The sequence below is a fragment of the Dermochelys coriacea genome, chromosome 2 (assembly GCF_009764565.3).
Source record: "Dermochelys coriacea isolate rDerCor1 chromosome 2, rDerCor1.pri.v4, whole genome shotgun sequence".
NCBI classification, from domain to species: domain Eukaryota; kingdom Metazoa; phylum Chordata; order Testudines; family Dermochelyidae; genus Dermochelys; species Dermochelys coriacea.
Window position 1 is genome coordinate 93,333,981 of NC_050069.1, and position 17,133 is coordinate 93,351,113.

Below are 17,133 nucleotides of genomic sequence, written 5' to 3' on the forward strand. Positions count from 1 at the left end.
CCAGAGTTAAAAGCAAGTGCAGGAAAGTTGAAGTAGAGCTGTCCCTCTACTAATATCTAGAAAACAAAATAAATTTGAAAAGTTGATACGTAGGAAGGATGGTTTTTTACTCTAGTGGCTACATTCAGCTTCAGGAAACTGGTACATGGTTGAAAAGATTAGTTGGCTTAGATGTTGTAATGTGAATGGACTTACCGGCTAGCTGGAGGCTGCTTGCTTGTAGATGTCAAACCTCAAATGTTGCCTGTTGATAGTCTTATCCCTTGGTAGCCATCCAGCAGGGTGGCGGAAGCACAGGGTCTGTTGGGCATGGTGGCATTGCTTAGCCAGAGACCAGAAGTCAGTGACTGCAGCAGTAGCCATTGGAAGCATGTAAGCAAGCCAACAAGTAAAGTTGTCTTCCTTTCATTCAGTTTTTGAAGATGGTGGCCTAACTTGGTTCTCATGCTTGGAGCTACTCCTCAGGAGTCCTGTAGTGAATCAGAATGGGAGACTCCCTTGAGATCATTGACATGGGGGCTTCATTAATTCACATGTATGTAAATCAAGAACTTTCCCATTCAAGTAATTTCATGCTTGGTCCATGAATCCAAAAATATATACAGTCAGCAGGTCTTTAGGTTTTTGTGACATTTGAGTTGTAGGTCAATCAGCCTACCAAAATCCTGAATTAAAATAATTAAAAAATGCAAAACTAGCAAAAATTCGTAAGCCATGCTCCTATAGGTACATTTACTAGTCTATAGACAGGTAACTTCCCCATGTGTTTTGGTACTCAGTGACTCAACTTTAAATAATATTTTTGACGCACAAAGGTTGGGTGAAAGGTTAGACTTTTAACTCAGAGCAAAATCTTTCTTCCTCCTAAAATCACAATTTTGGGGTTCAGTTTTTATATGCAAGCCTAAATCCATATTGATATCCCTAGGTAACTAAATGAATATCCCTAGGTAACTAAATATCCAAATTGATATCCCTAGGTAACTAAATAGGTGGCCTAACTTTCAAAAGTGACTTCAGAAGGACTTGTTAGCACTCGTCAAAATCAGATTGAATCAGTTAAGCCTCGTGCCTACAGCACTTGCCAATGAAGGACTGCCATTGGAAACACCCTCAGAGAATGAGGCAATAAATGGCCACACCACACTAACATTATTTGTGAAACTCTGACTTTGTAGAAATCCAGGGAAAAATTAACATTTTAGAATAGACTTATAAATTCCTGAAGCCCAGATTGTAACAACCATGTGAATCCCCTCAGAGTTCAGATTTTTGGAGTGCTAACATCACACTCACTCTGAAGATGAAAACGTTGTGTGGTACCACAGACGACTAATTTAAAATTAAAACAGTGTGGGAGTGGGCAAGTTCTTCAGAAATTCATTTAACTGAACCAGCAGTGAAAATAAAAAATATCAGACTGTCTCAGTGCACTAGTTCCTACATCATGGAGCAGTAGGACAGATATTTCTTGGATAAGGTATGCTCATAAAAACTGTCACATCACTGAAGAAAGTTACAGGTTTGGTATATTCAAGAAAGAGAGTCAAGGTTGTTTTGGTGGTAGACTTTTTTTCCATCCCACTGAGGTGTACTTTTTGTGACTGGTTGGGTCACAGAGACCCCGTTGGGACTGCTACCTGATGAGCTGAGATTACCTCTGAGCCTGTTTTCCCTGGCAGCTTGGGACTTCAGTATGCTTTCTTGTTGAGCCAGACATGCTAGCCTGCTGCAAACACAGACCCAGGTCTGAACCACGTCCCCCAAAAGCTGCAGGCTTAACTGAAAACAGCTTAAGAAGTGCTCCTGTCTCCAGCATCCAAACACCCAGCTCCCAATGGGGTCCAAACCCCAAATAAATCCATTTGACTCTGTATAAAGCTTATACAGGGTAAACTCATAAATTGTGTGCTCTCTATAACACTGATAGAGAGAGGTGCACAGCTCTTTGCTCCCCCAGGAATTAATGACTTAGTCTGGTTTTAATTTATAAGCAAAAAGTGATTTTATTAAGTATAAAAAGTAGGATTTAAGTGGTTCCAAGTAATAACAGACAGAACAAAGTAAATTACCAAGCAAAATAAAACAAAAACACGGAAGTCTAAGCCTAATACAGTAGGAAACTAAATGCAGGTAAATCTCGCCCTAAGGGATGTTTCAATAAGCTTCTTTGACAGACTAGACTCCTTCCTAGTCTGGGTCCAGTAGTCACTCACTCCCCTGTAGTTACTGTCCTTTGTTCCAGTTTCTTTCAGGCATCTCTTTGGGGTGGAGAAGCTGTCTTTTGAGCCAGCTGAAGACAAAATGGAGGGGTTTCCGGGGCCTTATGCAGTCTTTCTCTTGTGGCTGGAAACCCCTTTGTTTTCCTGGGTAAAATCCCCTCAACAAGATGGAGTTTTCAGTCACCTGAGCAAGTCACATGCCTATGAATGATTCAACTTTTTGCAGGCCGACGCCATTGTTTACATGTTAGTTTGAACGTTCCCAGAAAGGTTCAGATGTGGATTGGCGTCTCCCAAAGTCCATTGTCAGTTAAGTATGTGTTGACTGGGCACTTACTGAGAATAGTCCTTTTCTCAAGAAGCCCACCAAATGCTTCACTGAGGCTACTTAGACTCAAACAAATACATAGCCAATACTTATAACTTCACGTACAAAAATGATACAAACATACAGACAGCATAATCATAACCAGCAAACTATAACCTTCCCATAGACATCCCACTTGGGCTCCTCTGTATAAGGACTGGTGCAACCGTAGGACTCTGGTTGCAACAATGATCTATACGGTCACAGTTTGCCAATAACGTCACACTTTTGTCTTAGCCTAAGTGGTAAACATGAGTGGAGATCCCAAATATGTTTTTCTGATATTTCTCTTAACAGAGCTGTGCTGTATAAACCAGAGGCAGCAAAACAAATACTCCCTGAAAACAGCATGCTGAGAAACATTACGTTTGATGAAGAATTTCTAGGGGAACAGCTAGTGACTGAAGGTAAACATGTAATTTCTGAGAAAGTACCATTACAAATGTTTATTCCTGAAATGTTTGTTCTAGACATCATTCCTAATAAAAAATATTTCTGTGCAATATTTGGTAAATACAGAATAGAAATCTTGATTTGCACAAAATTTACCTCCTCTTATTCCCTACCCAGACCTGCTTATTTTTGCCTACCCATTATGTGGTGTTTTTTGGTTGCAAGATATTTGTGGCAAGGACTGCTATATGTTGAGCTTGTATAGTAAGCTCATGGCAAAACAGGACTCTGACTTGGTTGACGATGAGGCAGTATTGCATTATAAATGTTAAATAATTGTTTCAGTAGCTTCTTCCTCTCATTGCTGCTTCAAAAATATTATATTCAGACACTTCTTCAATGCAAATTTGTCACTGTTAATTTTACAAAGATCAGAATAAATTCACTTTAAGAAGTGATCATTTTATAGTTTGTAAGGAACATCTTTTAGAAGTAGTGCAAAAATTACTTTTCTCAAAAAATAAGCATTTCAAGCAGTGCCTTTTCTTCCTCTCCTTTGTACCATGAAGGAATTTATTATCCAGATTATTAAGAAAGTCTACTTCTGCCTCTGTCCTTTTTTTGTGAGTTGGTGAAAACCCTCAATATCTCATATGAACAAAAAAAAATTTCATATTGAATGCCAAAAACTTACTTATTTACTTACTGAGCACTGAAAGTGTTAAATAGTATTCAGGCACACAAAGAAATTATGTTGCTTAAGGATTTACAGGTGAATATAATCTAGACTGATTCTTTCCCCGTGTATTCTTTTCTATAAAATGTTTGCTTTGTCTTTACAACAACAAAAGATGAGAGGCTTGAAAGCTTGTCTCTCTCACCAACAGAAGTTAGTCCAATAATGGATATTATCTCACCCACCTTGTCTCTCTAATATCCTGGGACCAACAAGCCAAAAACAATGTAATATTGGTGAAGCATTCATGGTATGTTGAGCACCTTAGGAAAATTCATGAGGAAATTAATTATTATTAAGGTTGCCAAGTGATTAAAAAAATTAATTGCCATTAATTGCTCGATTAAAATAAATTAATTGCGATTAATTGTGCTGTTAATAGAATACAATTTATTTAAATATTTTTGGATGTTTTCTATATTTTCAAATATATGGGTTTCAATTACAGCACAGAATACCAAGTGTATAGTGCTCACTTTATTTATTTATTTTTATTACAAGTATTTGCACTGTAGAAAAACCAAAAGAAATAGTGCTTTTCATTCGTCTAATACAAGTTCTGTAGTGCAATCTCTTTATCATGAAAGTTGAATTTACAGATGTAAAATTATATACAAAAAAACTGCATTCAAAAATAAAACAATGTAAAACTTTAGAGCCTGCAAGTTCACTCTGTCCTACTTCTTATTCAGCTAATCGCTCAGACAAACAAAGTTTGTTTACATTTGCAGGAGATAATGCTGCCCACTTCATATTTACAATTTCACGTGAAAGTGAGAACAGGCATTCACATGGCACTGTTGTAGCGGGCGTTGCAAGATATTTACGTGCCAGATGTGCTAAAGATTCATATGTCCCTTCATGCTTCAACCACTGTTCCAGAGGACATGCATCCATGCTCATGATGGGTTCTGCTTGATAACAATCCAAAGCAATGCAGACCAACACATGTTTGTTTTCATTATCTGAGTCGGATGCCACTAGCAGAAGGTTGATTTTCTTTTTTGGTGGTTCAGGTTCTGTAGTTTCCGCATCGGAGTGTTGCTCTTCTAAGTCTACTGAAAGCATACTCCACACCTTGTCCCTCTCAGTTTGGAAGGCATGTCAGATTCTTAAACCGTCAGTCAAGTGCTGTAGTTTTCTTTCGAAATCTCATATTGGTACATTCTTTGCGTTTTGTGAAATCTGCAGGGAAAGTATTCTTAAAATGAACAACGTGTGCTGGGTCATCATCTGAGACTGCTATAACATGAAATATATGGCACAATGTGGGTAAAACAGAGCAGGCGATACACAATTCTCCCCACAAGAGTTCAGTCGCAAATTTAATTAACGCATTCTTTTTTTGTAATGAGCGTCATCAGCATGGAAGCATGTCCTCTGGAATGGTGGCCGAAGCATGAAGGGGCATATGAAGGTTTAGCATATCTGGCACATAAATACTTTACAATGCCAGCTTCAAAAGTGCCATGCAAATGCCTGTGTTCACTTTCTGATGACCTTGTAAATAAGAGGGCAGCATTATCTGCTGTAAATGTAAACAAACTTGTTTGCCTTAACAACTGGCTGGACAAGAAATAGGACTGAGTGAACTTGTAGGCGTGAAGTTTAACGTTGTTTTGGTTTTGAGTGCAGTTATGTAACAAAAAAATCTACATTTGTCAATTGCACTTTCATGAGAGATTGCACTACAGTACTATACTTTTATGAGGTGAATTGAAAAATACTATTCCTTTTATCATTTTTACAGTGCAAATATTTGTAATAAAAATAATATACACTTTGATTTCAATTACAACACAGAATATAATATATAAGAAAATGTAGGTGAAATATCCAAAATATTTAATAAACTTCAATTGGTGTTATATTTAACAGTGCAATTAAAACTGTGATTAATCGCAGTTAATTTTTTTCACGATTACTTTTTATAGTTAATTGCATGACTTAACTGTAATTAATCGACAGCCCTAATTATTATATATTTAGTTCAGGGGATGGATGGTGTGCAATAAATATTCAATGAGGAGAATAAAAACAAATTCTGAATAGCTAGTCATTCGGTAACTATAGTCCATTTGTGCACTGAATGAGGCAGAGGTCCTGTAGAAATAATAGTATGTGATCATGTAATTAGAGAATGTGTCATCATGCAGATGTACAATGGGAGCAAACGAAGGTTGCCTGGACATCCTTAGTTCTAGCATTTTCTAACTTTTTGATGCTTTACTAAACCTCTTTAACATAGTTTTCTGTAAGTAATTATTACATACATTGACTTCCTAAATCTGTAACTTCTCTCCAAGGTACAATACTAGCACTTTTGAGACACTGCATGGAAGTTGTGGCTGTTGACAGTTATCTAACCTATCTAGTAGTCACATTTAAATGGCATTTCTTGTTCCGAAAGATTCCCAACTGTTTTATGAAATGTGTACGTACTACATACTGGATCCTTAGAGGCATTAGGTGGCAAGGGAAGGCTGTGCTTCCTGACAGCTATAAATAGATATTTTAAAATTCAGTGGTTTTCAACTTGTGGTCCACGGAGTCCTAGGGGTCTGCAGACTGTCTAAGGGGTCCACAAAGTATTGTCAGTACCATAGAACAGTGGTTTTCAACCTGTGGTCTGCAGACCCCGGGGGTCCTATGCCGAAGATTTCCAAAGGGGTCTGTACCTCCATTAAAAAATTTTTTAGGGGTGAAATGAAAAAATGTTGAAAACCATTGTTTTAGTTGGTTTCTGTGTGTCAGGTAAAATTGATATTTACCAACAACTAACAAATTAAATCAATACCTGCCAAGCCTAACACCACCAATTAAATATCAGCATTAACTAGTTAAGTGGTGGTCACTTCAGCAAATAAAAATGGGGAAGAGTATAGAAGTGACACCTACTGTATGGGAGGATGGGTTTGGAACTGAGATTTTTGCAGGTAGAAAAATGCAGCAGGAGGGAGATGTCAGGAAAGAGGGAGAGAAATAAAAGGGAGGATAGGATGAAGGAGGGTAGAAATAGTTTTATTTCTAAGACTGACCATATTTCCTGGAAAAAGAAAAGGAGTACTTGTGGCAGCTTAGAGACTAACAAATCTATTTGAGCATAAGCTTTCGTGAGCTACAGCTCACTTAATCGGATACATCCGATGTTGCATCCGATGAAGTGAGCTGTAGCTCACGAAAGCTTATGCTCAAATAAATTTGTTAGTCTCTAAGCTGCCACAAGTACTCCTTTTCTTTTTGCGAATACAGACTGCGAATACGGCTGCTACTCTGAAACCTGTCATTTTCTGGTGAAGTGGTGCTAAATGTGCCAGCTGCAGAACAAATAGCACAATTCAGTCACTGCATAAAAGCCAGATTCTGCCCTTGATCATTTTATAAACTTTTCGTTGACATCAGTAAGTTACATGATGAGCTGGAAATCCAAATTAAATTTGATACTCCACAGAATGTGTGGCACTCTTGATCCAAGTATTCTTAATCTGGAGCGTAGGTGCTATACAAACAGTAATAATCATCCTTTCTAGCTACTATGCAGCAGAGCCAATAATATACATTGACTTGAGTTGTTTATAGTAAGAAAGTACATATCCTGTGAGAAGTTTATCTGTTCATTTTCTTCTTTGAGTGATGATCTCTATTCCCTACATGAATACCCATGTGCACATTGTCCCTCCTTTTGGAGATTTTTAGTAAGCACTGTCCATTGGCGCAAACATGCGTTGTTGTCCTTGTGCTCCAAACCAAGGGTATGGACTGACGGCTCTCTGGTTTCCAGTCTTCCATGCCAGTTGATCCCTCATATTGGCGCTACTGGGGACCTTGGAATCCTACCCTAGGCATTTGGAATGGGTATATGAGCCTTATTTACCATCTCCTTGCCAACCCTGACTGGTCCCATCAGAGGTTGAAGGTAAAATGGAGCTGATGGTTCTGACTGCTTTGGGAGAAGTTTCATTATCTTGCCCTGGATGAGGTGGTTACCCCTTCTTCATCTGACAGTTTCAGGCACTATCAGAAACTCTTGCACAGAGTGGTGTCTCAGCTGCAGATAAAGCTTAAAGTTCAGGAGCTCCAACATAGATTGCTGGACATTTTACGGCCCTCAGCCTTTTGGATCTAGAAAAAAAACTGTGGCATATTCCCACTTCTTGTGCTCCCACCCTGAAGAACGCTGAGAAGCGCTATTTTGCTCCATCCAAGGAGGGAGAGTTTCTATTCTCACACCAACTACCTAACTTCTTGGTGGTACAAGCGGTCACTGAGAGGTGAAGGCTGCAACACTCCAAAACTATTCCCTCAGACAAAGGTCCAAATGGCTTGGTCTCCTGGGAAGGAAGGTAGTCTTCACCTTATTCCAATTCAGTATTTCAGATTACGTGACTCTTCTAGCTCAATATGATTTTACCAGTTATACTAAGTTTTTAAGTTTTAAAGACAAGCTTCCTCGGGAAAATAGTCCCTGCTTCCATTTCTTAATTGATGAGGGCAAATTGATGGCCAAGGCTTACCTTCAAGTGTTCTTCCATTTGGGCTAGCTACAGCACTGAGAGTCTTTACAACTGTGGTTTTTTTTTTGTTTGTTTGTTTTTTCAGTGATGGCAGCTTAGATGAAAAGAAATGGGTTTACAGTCTTCCCATATCTGATGACTGGCTTCTAATGAGCAGGTCATATGAGGAAGTCCAGTTGGCAATCTGTTTCTGCTTTGTCTCTTCTATAGGAGTTTGTTAACCATGAGACGTCTGCTTTGAGCCCCCACAAGGTCCATAAACTTCATAGAGGTGAACTTGGACTCAGCTACAGCAAGAGGCTAACTGTCTATGGAGAGATTCCATGCCATGCAGGCTTTCATAAATCAGGTCACCCTCAGGCCGCAGACTTCAGTTCGAACATGCCTGTTTCTCCTAGGCCACATAGCCTCATGCACACATGTGATGCTGTTTGCCAGGCTCCATTTCTGTTGTCTGAAAACCTAGCTTCTGTCTGTCTACTCACCAGAGGAGTGCAATATCCATGCCATACTGACAGTTCCATCCAAGGTTCTGGTCTCTTTCAGCTGGTGGACAAAGCCGAAGACTGTTTGAGTGGGGATCCCTTTCCTCATATAGACTCCCAAGGCAGGCATCTTTACTGATGTCTGCCTGTTAGGCTGAGTAGCTCATATGGATGATTGTTCTGCACAGGGCATCTGGACCTCCTGGGGAGTCCAGAATGCATATCCATTTACTAGAAGTAAGCAGTCTGTTGGGCCTGCAATGGCTTCCTCCCACTTATCCAATCCTGGCATATCCAAATAATGCTGTACAAAATGACAACTGTCTTCAGTATAAAGAAGCAGGAGGGAACAAGATTCCTCCCTCTTTGTATAGAGTCAGTCAACCTTTGGACCTGTAGCATCCACCATCACATAAACCTTTCAGCAGCATATTTACCAGGTGTGTAGAACTGCCTAGTAGACAGTCTCAGTAGGCATTTTTCCACAGATCATGAATGGGAGATTGACAATTCAGTCCTGGATGAGGTCTTCACCCAGTCTTGGGACCTTTTTGCCTCACAGTTAAACAGGAAACTTCCCCTATACTGCTTGAGAGGAGTTCTAGGCAAAGGCTCAAAGGGAGATGCCCTGCTGCTAATGTAGAAGATCACCTCAGGTATGCCTTCCCTCCGATCCCATTAATAGCACAGGACCTACAGAAAATTTATCATGACAGAGCTTGAGTCATCCTTACACCCAACTGGCCAAGACAGTTCTGGTTCATGTATTTACTGTAGTTCTTGAAGTGATTGCACATGTGTTTTCTGGTTATAGTATGAGCGTGCCAATGCACAATCATCAGAAATTTTTTCCTTAGTGATACCTGTTGGGGTGACTTGAGTACCTTCTGCTACTGCATATCCCTGTGTGCCAGTGTGACGAAGTGGGACTGTTCTTAATGTTCTCTCTGATTACTGTGTGAGTGTCTGTTTCCCCTATGCATGTCTTAAGTATCTCTGTGGTGGGATAAGGGGGTGTGATTGTTGTAGAGCCCTAGAGGGCCAGTGTGATACTGTCTGTACAGAGAATGGCCGACACCCTATCTCCTGGCAACTGATGGCCTGGGCCCTTCTCTTGCGAGGTGCCAACTGACAGTGTTGGAGAACAAAGAGATCAGGTGGCCTCCTGGCCCAAGAAAGAGACAAAGGCCAGAGGAGGGGTGGGAGAGTTTCAGCTGGGTGCTGGCTGGGGAAATGGAGGGAGGCCCAGCCTGTACCTACAAGCTCTGCTTTAGACCGTGTTCCTGTTGTCTAATAAACCTTCTGTTTTACTGGCTGGCTGAGAGTCATGTCTGACTGCGGAATTGAGATCCCCACCTGTGCGGACTCGCTTTGGGAAGAACACAGTGGGCCAGGGGATGCTGAATGCTCTGAGGTCAGACCCAGGAAGGTCAAAGCTGTGGAAGCTTCTTGCCCTTGAGACAGTCTGCTCTGAGAGAGCAGGCTCCCCCAGTCCTGACTGGCTTCGTATGGAGTAGTTCCCGAGCATCACCCGGTGACTCCATGACAGCCAGTATAAAAGGCTCCACTGCCCCTAAATCCCCTCAGTTCCTTTTTATCGCCTGTGATGGTTGTTGAAATTGCTTGGCTTGCCTTAACAAGTGCTCTCTTTGTTCATATAACTGTTGTTTGAGATGTGTTGCACATGTCCATTCCACAACCCTCCCTCCTACATCTCTGCATTGGAGTTGTCTGGCAAGAAGGAACTGAGGAGCCTTGAGATGCTGAGCCCTTTATATCCATGCATGCAGCAACAGGGGTGCTCGAGCTGCCCAATAAGTACCACTGAGAAAAATTTCCAATGACTGTGTGCCCACACGCTCACACCAAAGTTGGAATGGACATGTGTAACACATTTCAAAGAAAACATTTAGGGAAAATTAGTAACTTTTTTTTCTCAGCTTTTGTCTCAGCTTGTGAATAAGCATTCACCGATTTCCAGACCACCTAACACAAGCAAACCTTCAGATATCTCAGCCCAGAATCACTGCATCTCAGGACCCAGTATTTGGATGGGCATCAGATGTAGAGTGTTAATGTTCCAAAACGGTGCAATCCATTGTCAATCAAAGTAGGAAAGAGTCTACCAGAAGATGATGTTCTTCTAAATGGAAGCATTTCTCCTCTTGGGCTCCAGTTATTTCCAGAATCTGCTGGGATCCTTACTTACTGTTAAGACACTGAGTCTCTTTTTTAGTTCCCTTTGGGTTCATTTGGCAGCAGTCAGTGCTTTTCCTTCTCCATGTTGACCACCACACTATTTTTTACTCATCCTGCAACAACTAAATTTTTGAATGGCCGCCTTCGATCCTTCCCACCTTCGGTGGTGAACCTCACATCCCAGTGGGACCTTTGTTCTTTTGTCTCATCAGACCTCTCTTCAAGCCTTCTGTACCCCGTATTTCAATGAAAGTTGCTTTCCTAGTCACAATAACCTCAGAGGTTTATTGCAGGAGTGGGTGGGTGAGATTCTGTGGCCTGCATTGTGCAGGAGGTCAGACGAGATGATCATAATGGTCCTTTCTGAACTTAATATCTATGTATCAGCCAGAATATCTGTGTATCAGCTGGGAACACTCAAGCCCCCACATCACCTTCCAAAACGAAAAGGTTTCATTGTGCCATGACCTGAAATTCATCTGTAAGGTAACTTTAGAGTTTCACATCCACTTACAATTTTTCTTCTGGAACTATACTTCTAATGAAGAGAGGAGGCTTCGTTCTCTGGGCATCTGAAGGGGACTGGCCTTTTATTTACAAAACAAAGGTGATTAGAAAGACACCTGAACTGTTTGTTTCCAAAGCAGAGAGGTCATGTGGTGAACCTATATCTGAGCAGAAACTTTTTGTAATGGATCTCTGGTGGCGTTATCTTTTGCTAACATCCCTCCATCAGAGAACAGGCAAGGTCTACTGGAGATATGTACAGCAGCTGTCTAGAGTTCCTTGCTTACCTTCAAGAGACATTACACTTTGGTCTAGCTGTCTTCTACATATATACCTGTGCGGACAGCAGTATTACAGTCAGCTATCGCTTCTGTGTCATCGTACTCACCTTCTGTTTGACTACTGCTTGCTAATCTCCGTATGGAATACGCATAGGGACCATCACTCAAAGAAGAAATGGAGGTTACTTATGTGTAACTGGAGGTTCTTTGAGATGCGTGGTCTTTTATCTGTATTCCATTACCCTCCCTCCATACCTTCTACTTCAGATTATAATCTGGATTTGTAGTAAAATAAGGAACTGGAGAAGTGTTGGTATAAATTGCCCTTTATACCCTTGGTTTGGAGCATGAGGAGAATAGCTGTGCAAGCGTGGACCAACAGACACAGCTTAGTAAAAATCTCCAGACTCAGGTTAATGGTGAGCAGGTGTAGCCTCAAGTGGAATACTAATAAGGACCTTACATCTTGAAGACCTCCAGTTATGAGTAAGTAACCTTTATTTCATACATCATTTTACCTTTTACCTGCCAAAACTATTTTATTGTGACTGGTGAGCCTAAAATCATAGCATTGTAGCATTTGCATAAAAATGTAGAAGAAACTTAAGTATTCTTAATACAACCTTTCAATCCAAATATGCAGAAGCACTAAACTTGCTGTATGGTGAGGCTCTCATTAGGTCCTCAGTTCATGTTAGCTCATGTCTGCAAGTTGGAAGCCAACCAAGACTTATTTTCCAAAAAACTAGTCTATTTTAGGTTCAGTAATGCAAACTCTATTAAGTTACACAATCCATTTATTAGTTTATTATGGGCATCTTTTCTGAAACTTCTAGCCTGTCAATTCACAGTTACAATGCATTATTGTTGTACGTTATCCTTTTTAGATTTTTTTTCCTTTTAATCCTTCAAAATATCTTTTCTTAGTGTATGACCTACCACAAAGGACAAATGACATTCAGCTTTTCTATGGAAATATGCGTAAAGTTATTCTTTCTGTGGTTGGAGATTCTGGAGAGTCCAGTTTTAAGAGGAATTGTCTTCAACAGTCTCCAGGACATAGCTTGGAATCAGACAGGTAAAGTGAACGTTAGATTTAATACATATAAAAATAATTGATTTACTGCTAATTGAGGGGGTCATGTTACCTTTCACATTAAAAGCTTAATAGGGCTTTTTGAAGCTAATGGTGCTTGGGACAGTGAGGTTGTCAGTGACAAAAACTAGATCAAAAAGTTCAGCTGTCTTTTCTTTGTACTTCCACTCCCTCATTTCTCCATGGATTAGGAAGGGTTTTGGCAGTACTCTGAAAATGCTGTTTTCTGAGTTGACTATTACAATGGATCTTGTTTTTGCATTTTGACGTACATTCTGATAGAACTGTGATAACTAAAATTCTAAACTAATAAAAAGCTGATGATGCACCCCTGCCTGCAATTTATGGATATCCCATTCTGACAGCTGGCAAAGAGAATGTATTTTTTTCAAAATAAAGTATGCCCCTTATCTGAGAGATTAAGGCTTGCTTGGGGGTAGCGGGGAGAAGCTAGCTGAAGTTTTGATGCCTCTGTAAGGAGAATAAACTTAATATGCGGAACTGATCAGCTATTACACTGACATCTCCACCACACAAAGCCCTCAAAAATTGTGGAACCCATATTGCTTCCTTAAAGGAATAAGATGATCAATCCAGAAGTTAATTTTCCCTCAAACTGCTAGTGTTCCAGTTCAGGGATCAGTTCTGTGAGGACTGTGGAGCAGTTCTGTGGAACACCATTATATATGTCAAAGTACATTTGTCCCTGTTTTCCTTCTCTCATGCCAAAAGTTAGCTACTGACAAACATTATGGCACCACCTACCAGAAGCAATGAGGCAAAATATTTATCAGTCAAGTCTGATATATGTGTCAGTGTTCTCTTTTCTCTGCCTTCTAACCTGGAAGCATATCTTATACTTCAGTTCTCAGCTATTGTTCTGTCCTTCCTAACCTCCTATTCCACCTTCTGAACTTAATAGGGAAGAAAAGAGAATAATCCAGTGAGTGCAGGAATTTTCTGCTGCTGAGATCTGCTTCAAAGCTCTCTAGCCAAACAGGAGCCCTACAGGAGAGGGCAGAATATCATCCATTTCTTCCTCCCTGTCTCCCCCACCAGTCTTCCTCAAAGGCTTTGAATCCCTGGGGACTGAGCGCTCTTAAGATTTAACTCTGTCTCCAAGAAGTGATGCTTGTCTTGTCTTCATGGCCTGGAAGCCAACTTTAGAGCTCCTGGTGCAGGTAAAGCTACTTGGGAGTCTCAGTCCAAATTTACACACCTCTGGCAGGCTACATTATCACCAGGATAAACCCAATTGTGCAGGCCCTTCTTTACTTTCAGAAATTTTGTGTTTCATTGACCTGGGCCGATATTACTGGGTAAAATCTACACCCTTCTTCTGCTAAATGTTTGGTTTTCCCCCCCACTCCCGCTAGTATCATAAGGCTGCTGCCACAAGGGACACTGGAACTGACTGCTGCATACTTCAGTATTTCAGACCCTCTCCATTTCCCTCAGATCAGTTCCCTCTAGGGCTGCCACTGTCTAATATAATTCTGAGGCAGATTCTTCCTGTGTGTATGATATGCCACCTGCTACTGAAGTGCTGTTTCTCTACCTGTGAGGATTCTGGGAAGAGTGCTTCCTCTTTCTCAGGCTTGTCAGGTCCTTACTTTACCAATGATATCCATAAATGAAGTTGCAGAATGGCTTCTTTTTTCTGGCCTATAGTAATTATTCTTTTATTATGTTGAGTAATGAAACAAAAGTTTGTCATGTGGTGGGGAGGGTCCTGCGCCTGGCTGCAACTTTAGCCTCTGGGTATAAATTAGGTAGGATTTAAATTCTACACCCCTCAGAAATGCTGAGATGGTCTTTCTCCCACTTGCTGCTAATTCCTCTCCAAATCAGGGCAGATTTGATATCTTCTAGACTCCGCTCCCTACTTTGTCTTCTGTAGAGAGTCCTAAAACATCCAGCACAGCCCTGGGGATTTAAACCCTCCCAGTCCAAATCAATAAAGATTACTAGGTTGTTTGCCACTTTTTTTTTTTTCAAGGGCAACGTACTGGAGCTCTGGCCCCTATCTTGGTTAATAGTATGAAGTCCTCCCATCACTGCTGTATCTTTGAAATGTAGCAACAGGATGACCATGACCTGGGATACAAGGAGGAGTCCTCCATTCCAAAGCCTTGTTGCTGGTTTCCTGAGTGAAATCTCTGCTTCTTTGAGTGTTGGTCCCTAAGTGTATTTCATTGTGGGTATGTATGTGCTCCATGTGCCTAAGATTGGAAGACTTCTGCTAATGATGTCTGTTTGTCCATGGTTGCATCTTCTCATGGTCTGAATTAAGGATTTAAGGAGCAGTACAGACAGAGTGCCTCTCCAGTTCCTACTGCTACTGCTGCGTGGTCTGAGAGGGAGCCCTCCATTGTCAACAGAACTGATCCTGTAACTTCAAACCTGTAAACATTTCTCAAGAAATTTTATTAGATATTAGTTCTGGGTAGTTTTGTTGGTTTTTAGGGACCTCTTCCACTCATGGGCTGCCCCAGCCCGGATGGGACTCACATTATGCCCAGGATCCCAGGCTTCGTGATGCATCTGGGGCAGGAGACAGTTCTTGGTCTGCAACAACCATCAAAGGTGCCTGTACTGCCTTGGAGAAGCTCATATTTTGACTGGGTATAGTATCTGCCACTCTTTTCCAAGCAGAACCTGGCAAGCATGGGAATTCAAACTTAGGATGCTCCACAAGGACTATTGTTTTTTTTTATGAGGCCTCAGTCTGATCCAAAGTGGGCAGACCCCCTCTTCTCAACATGCAGAGGTGTTAAGGAATGTTCCGTCTAGCACTGTCACCTCTGACATATGGGTGAGCAAAGTTAGAGCTAAGATGCCCTCTTCCCCAACTCACCATGAGGCTAGAAAGCCCTCTCAAAAAGTCTAAAGAAAAATCCTCTTCCAGAGCCAAGTAAATGAAAAGGGGTACTTGCGTGATATCCTTCTCAGCTGAGTGACTCTTCATGCTCTGTTCTGAGTTCGAGCCTATAAAGGGCACAGTACCAACCCACAGGTTTTGAGGAGTCAGATCGCCTTTGCATCAGCACCATTGGCAGAGGAAGGATTGTCAATACCAAGAACGGAGTGTAACAAGCTAAGACCGGTACAACCACCCCTATCATCAAAGGATACATGAGAACTTCATGGACTGTTGGTACTGACACAAGTGCATAAGGAAACACCAGTATCCAAGAACAGACAAATATACCACTCCTGAGGATATTTTTTGTCATTCTGAACCCAGAATCCCCCCTTCTAATGGACCTGGTCTTTACGAGGATAATTCTCACACTAGCAGTCTGCAAATCCTACAAGAGAAACTGATTCCTCATTCTATCTACTAGTTGCATTAGTGCTACATAGACAGTAGACAAGGGCACCACAAATGGAACTGGAACTCTCATTTTCCTCTTCAAGGGAATCTCTGACATGGAAATGGGACTGATATCACCCCACCAAGAGCTATAAGCCCAGATAGAGAAGTTAGAATATCCTGGGTTCTGCCACAGCCTCATAATATGGGGTTCCTTTCCCTCACCCCAGGACGGTTGGTATCTTCTATGCCAGGGGTACTCAAACTTCATTGCACTGCAACCCCCTTCTTACAACAAAAATTATTTCACGGCCTCAGGCGGGGGGATGGAAGCCTGAGCCCGCCCAAGTCCCACTGCCCTTGGTGATCCTCAAAGCCCAAGCCCCACAGCTCCAGGCAGGGGGGCCAAAGCTGAAGCTCAAGCATTTCAACCCCGGGCAGGAGGCCTGCCACCTGAGTCCTGCAGCCCAGGGATGAAGCCCTCAGGTTTTGGCTTTGGGCCTGGGCAGTGGGATTCAGGCTTCAGCACTGTGCCCAGCAAGTCTAAGCCAGCCCTACTGACCCCATTCAGAGTCCCAACCCATAGTTTGAAAATTGCTGCTCTGTTCCCTGGGGCTCTTCTCAACCTATGTTGGATCCCTCTCATTGGCTGTACTAGGGACTGTGGATAATATTTTGCATTATCCGGAATTGGTATGTGCTCATCAAGAGCTAGCCATCCATCCATCCTCTGCCCTTCCCACCCAAGAGATCAGCCAGAGCACTCTCAGGAACTTGAGGAAAAGATAGAGCCAGTTCCAATGGTACTGCCAATTCCAACAGGAGTATCTTCATCTCCTGATGAGGTGCTTGCCTCGTCATCTCCGCCAGTTGACCATAAACAGTTTCAAGATTTATTGAGGAGAGTTGCAGTTGAGCTCTGGATTCCTCTGAAGGAAATTGAGGAGACACCCCACAAACTCCTGGATATGTTATAGAGTATGGTAGAGTAGCACTCTGTTAACAAGGCCATCTTGA

At 41.6% G+C, this 17,133-nt stretch overlaps 1 protein-coding gene across 21 annotated transcripts in view; it reads left to right on the forward strand.

Moving 5' to 3' along the window:
* Window positions 1-17,133, forward strand: part of CEP192 (centrosomal protein 192) — a 199,919-nt gene that overhangs the window by 125,995 nt on the left and 56,791 nt on the right. For 18 of the 21 annotated variants that reach the window (XR_006278920.1, XR_006278921.1, XR_006278922.1 and 15 more), the window contains 2 exons: window positions 2,887-2,996; window positions 12,632-12,782. Coding sequence is in view for 15 of the 21 variants with exons in the window: in XM_038390165.1 (XP_038246093.1) it covers window positions 2,887-2,996; window positions 12,632-12,782 (261 nt within the window). In the remaining 6 variants the exon portion in view is untranslated. Of the gene's footprint in view, window positions 1-413; window positions 536-2,886; window positions 2,997-12,631; window positions 12,783-17,133 lie in introns of those variants that run through there. The other 3 variants (XR_006278924.1, XR_006278923.1, XR_006278925.1) reach the window with 2 other exon arrangements.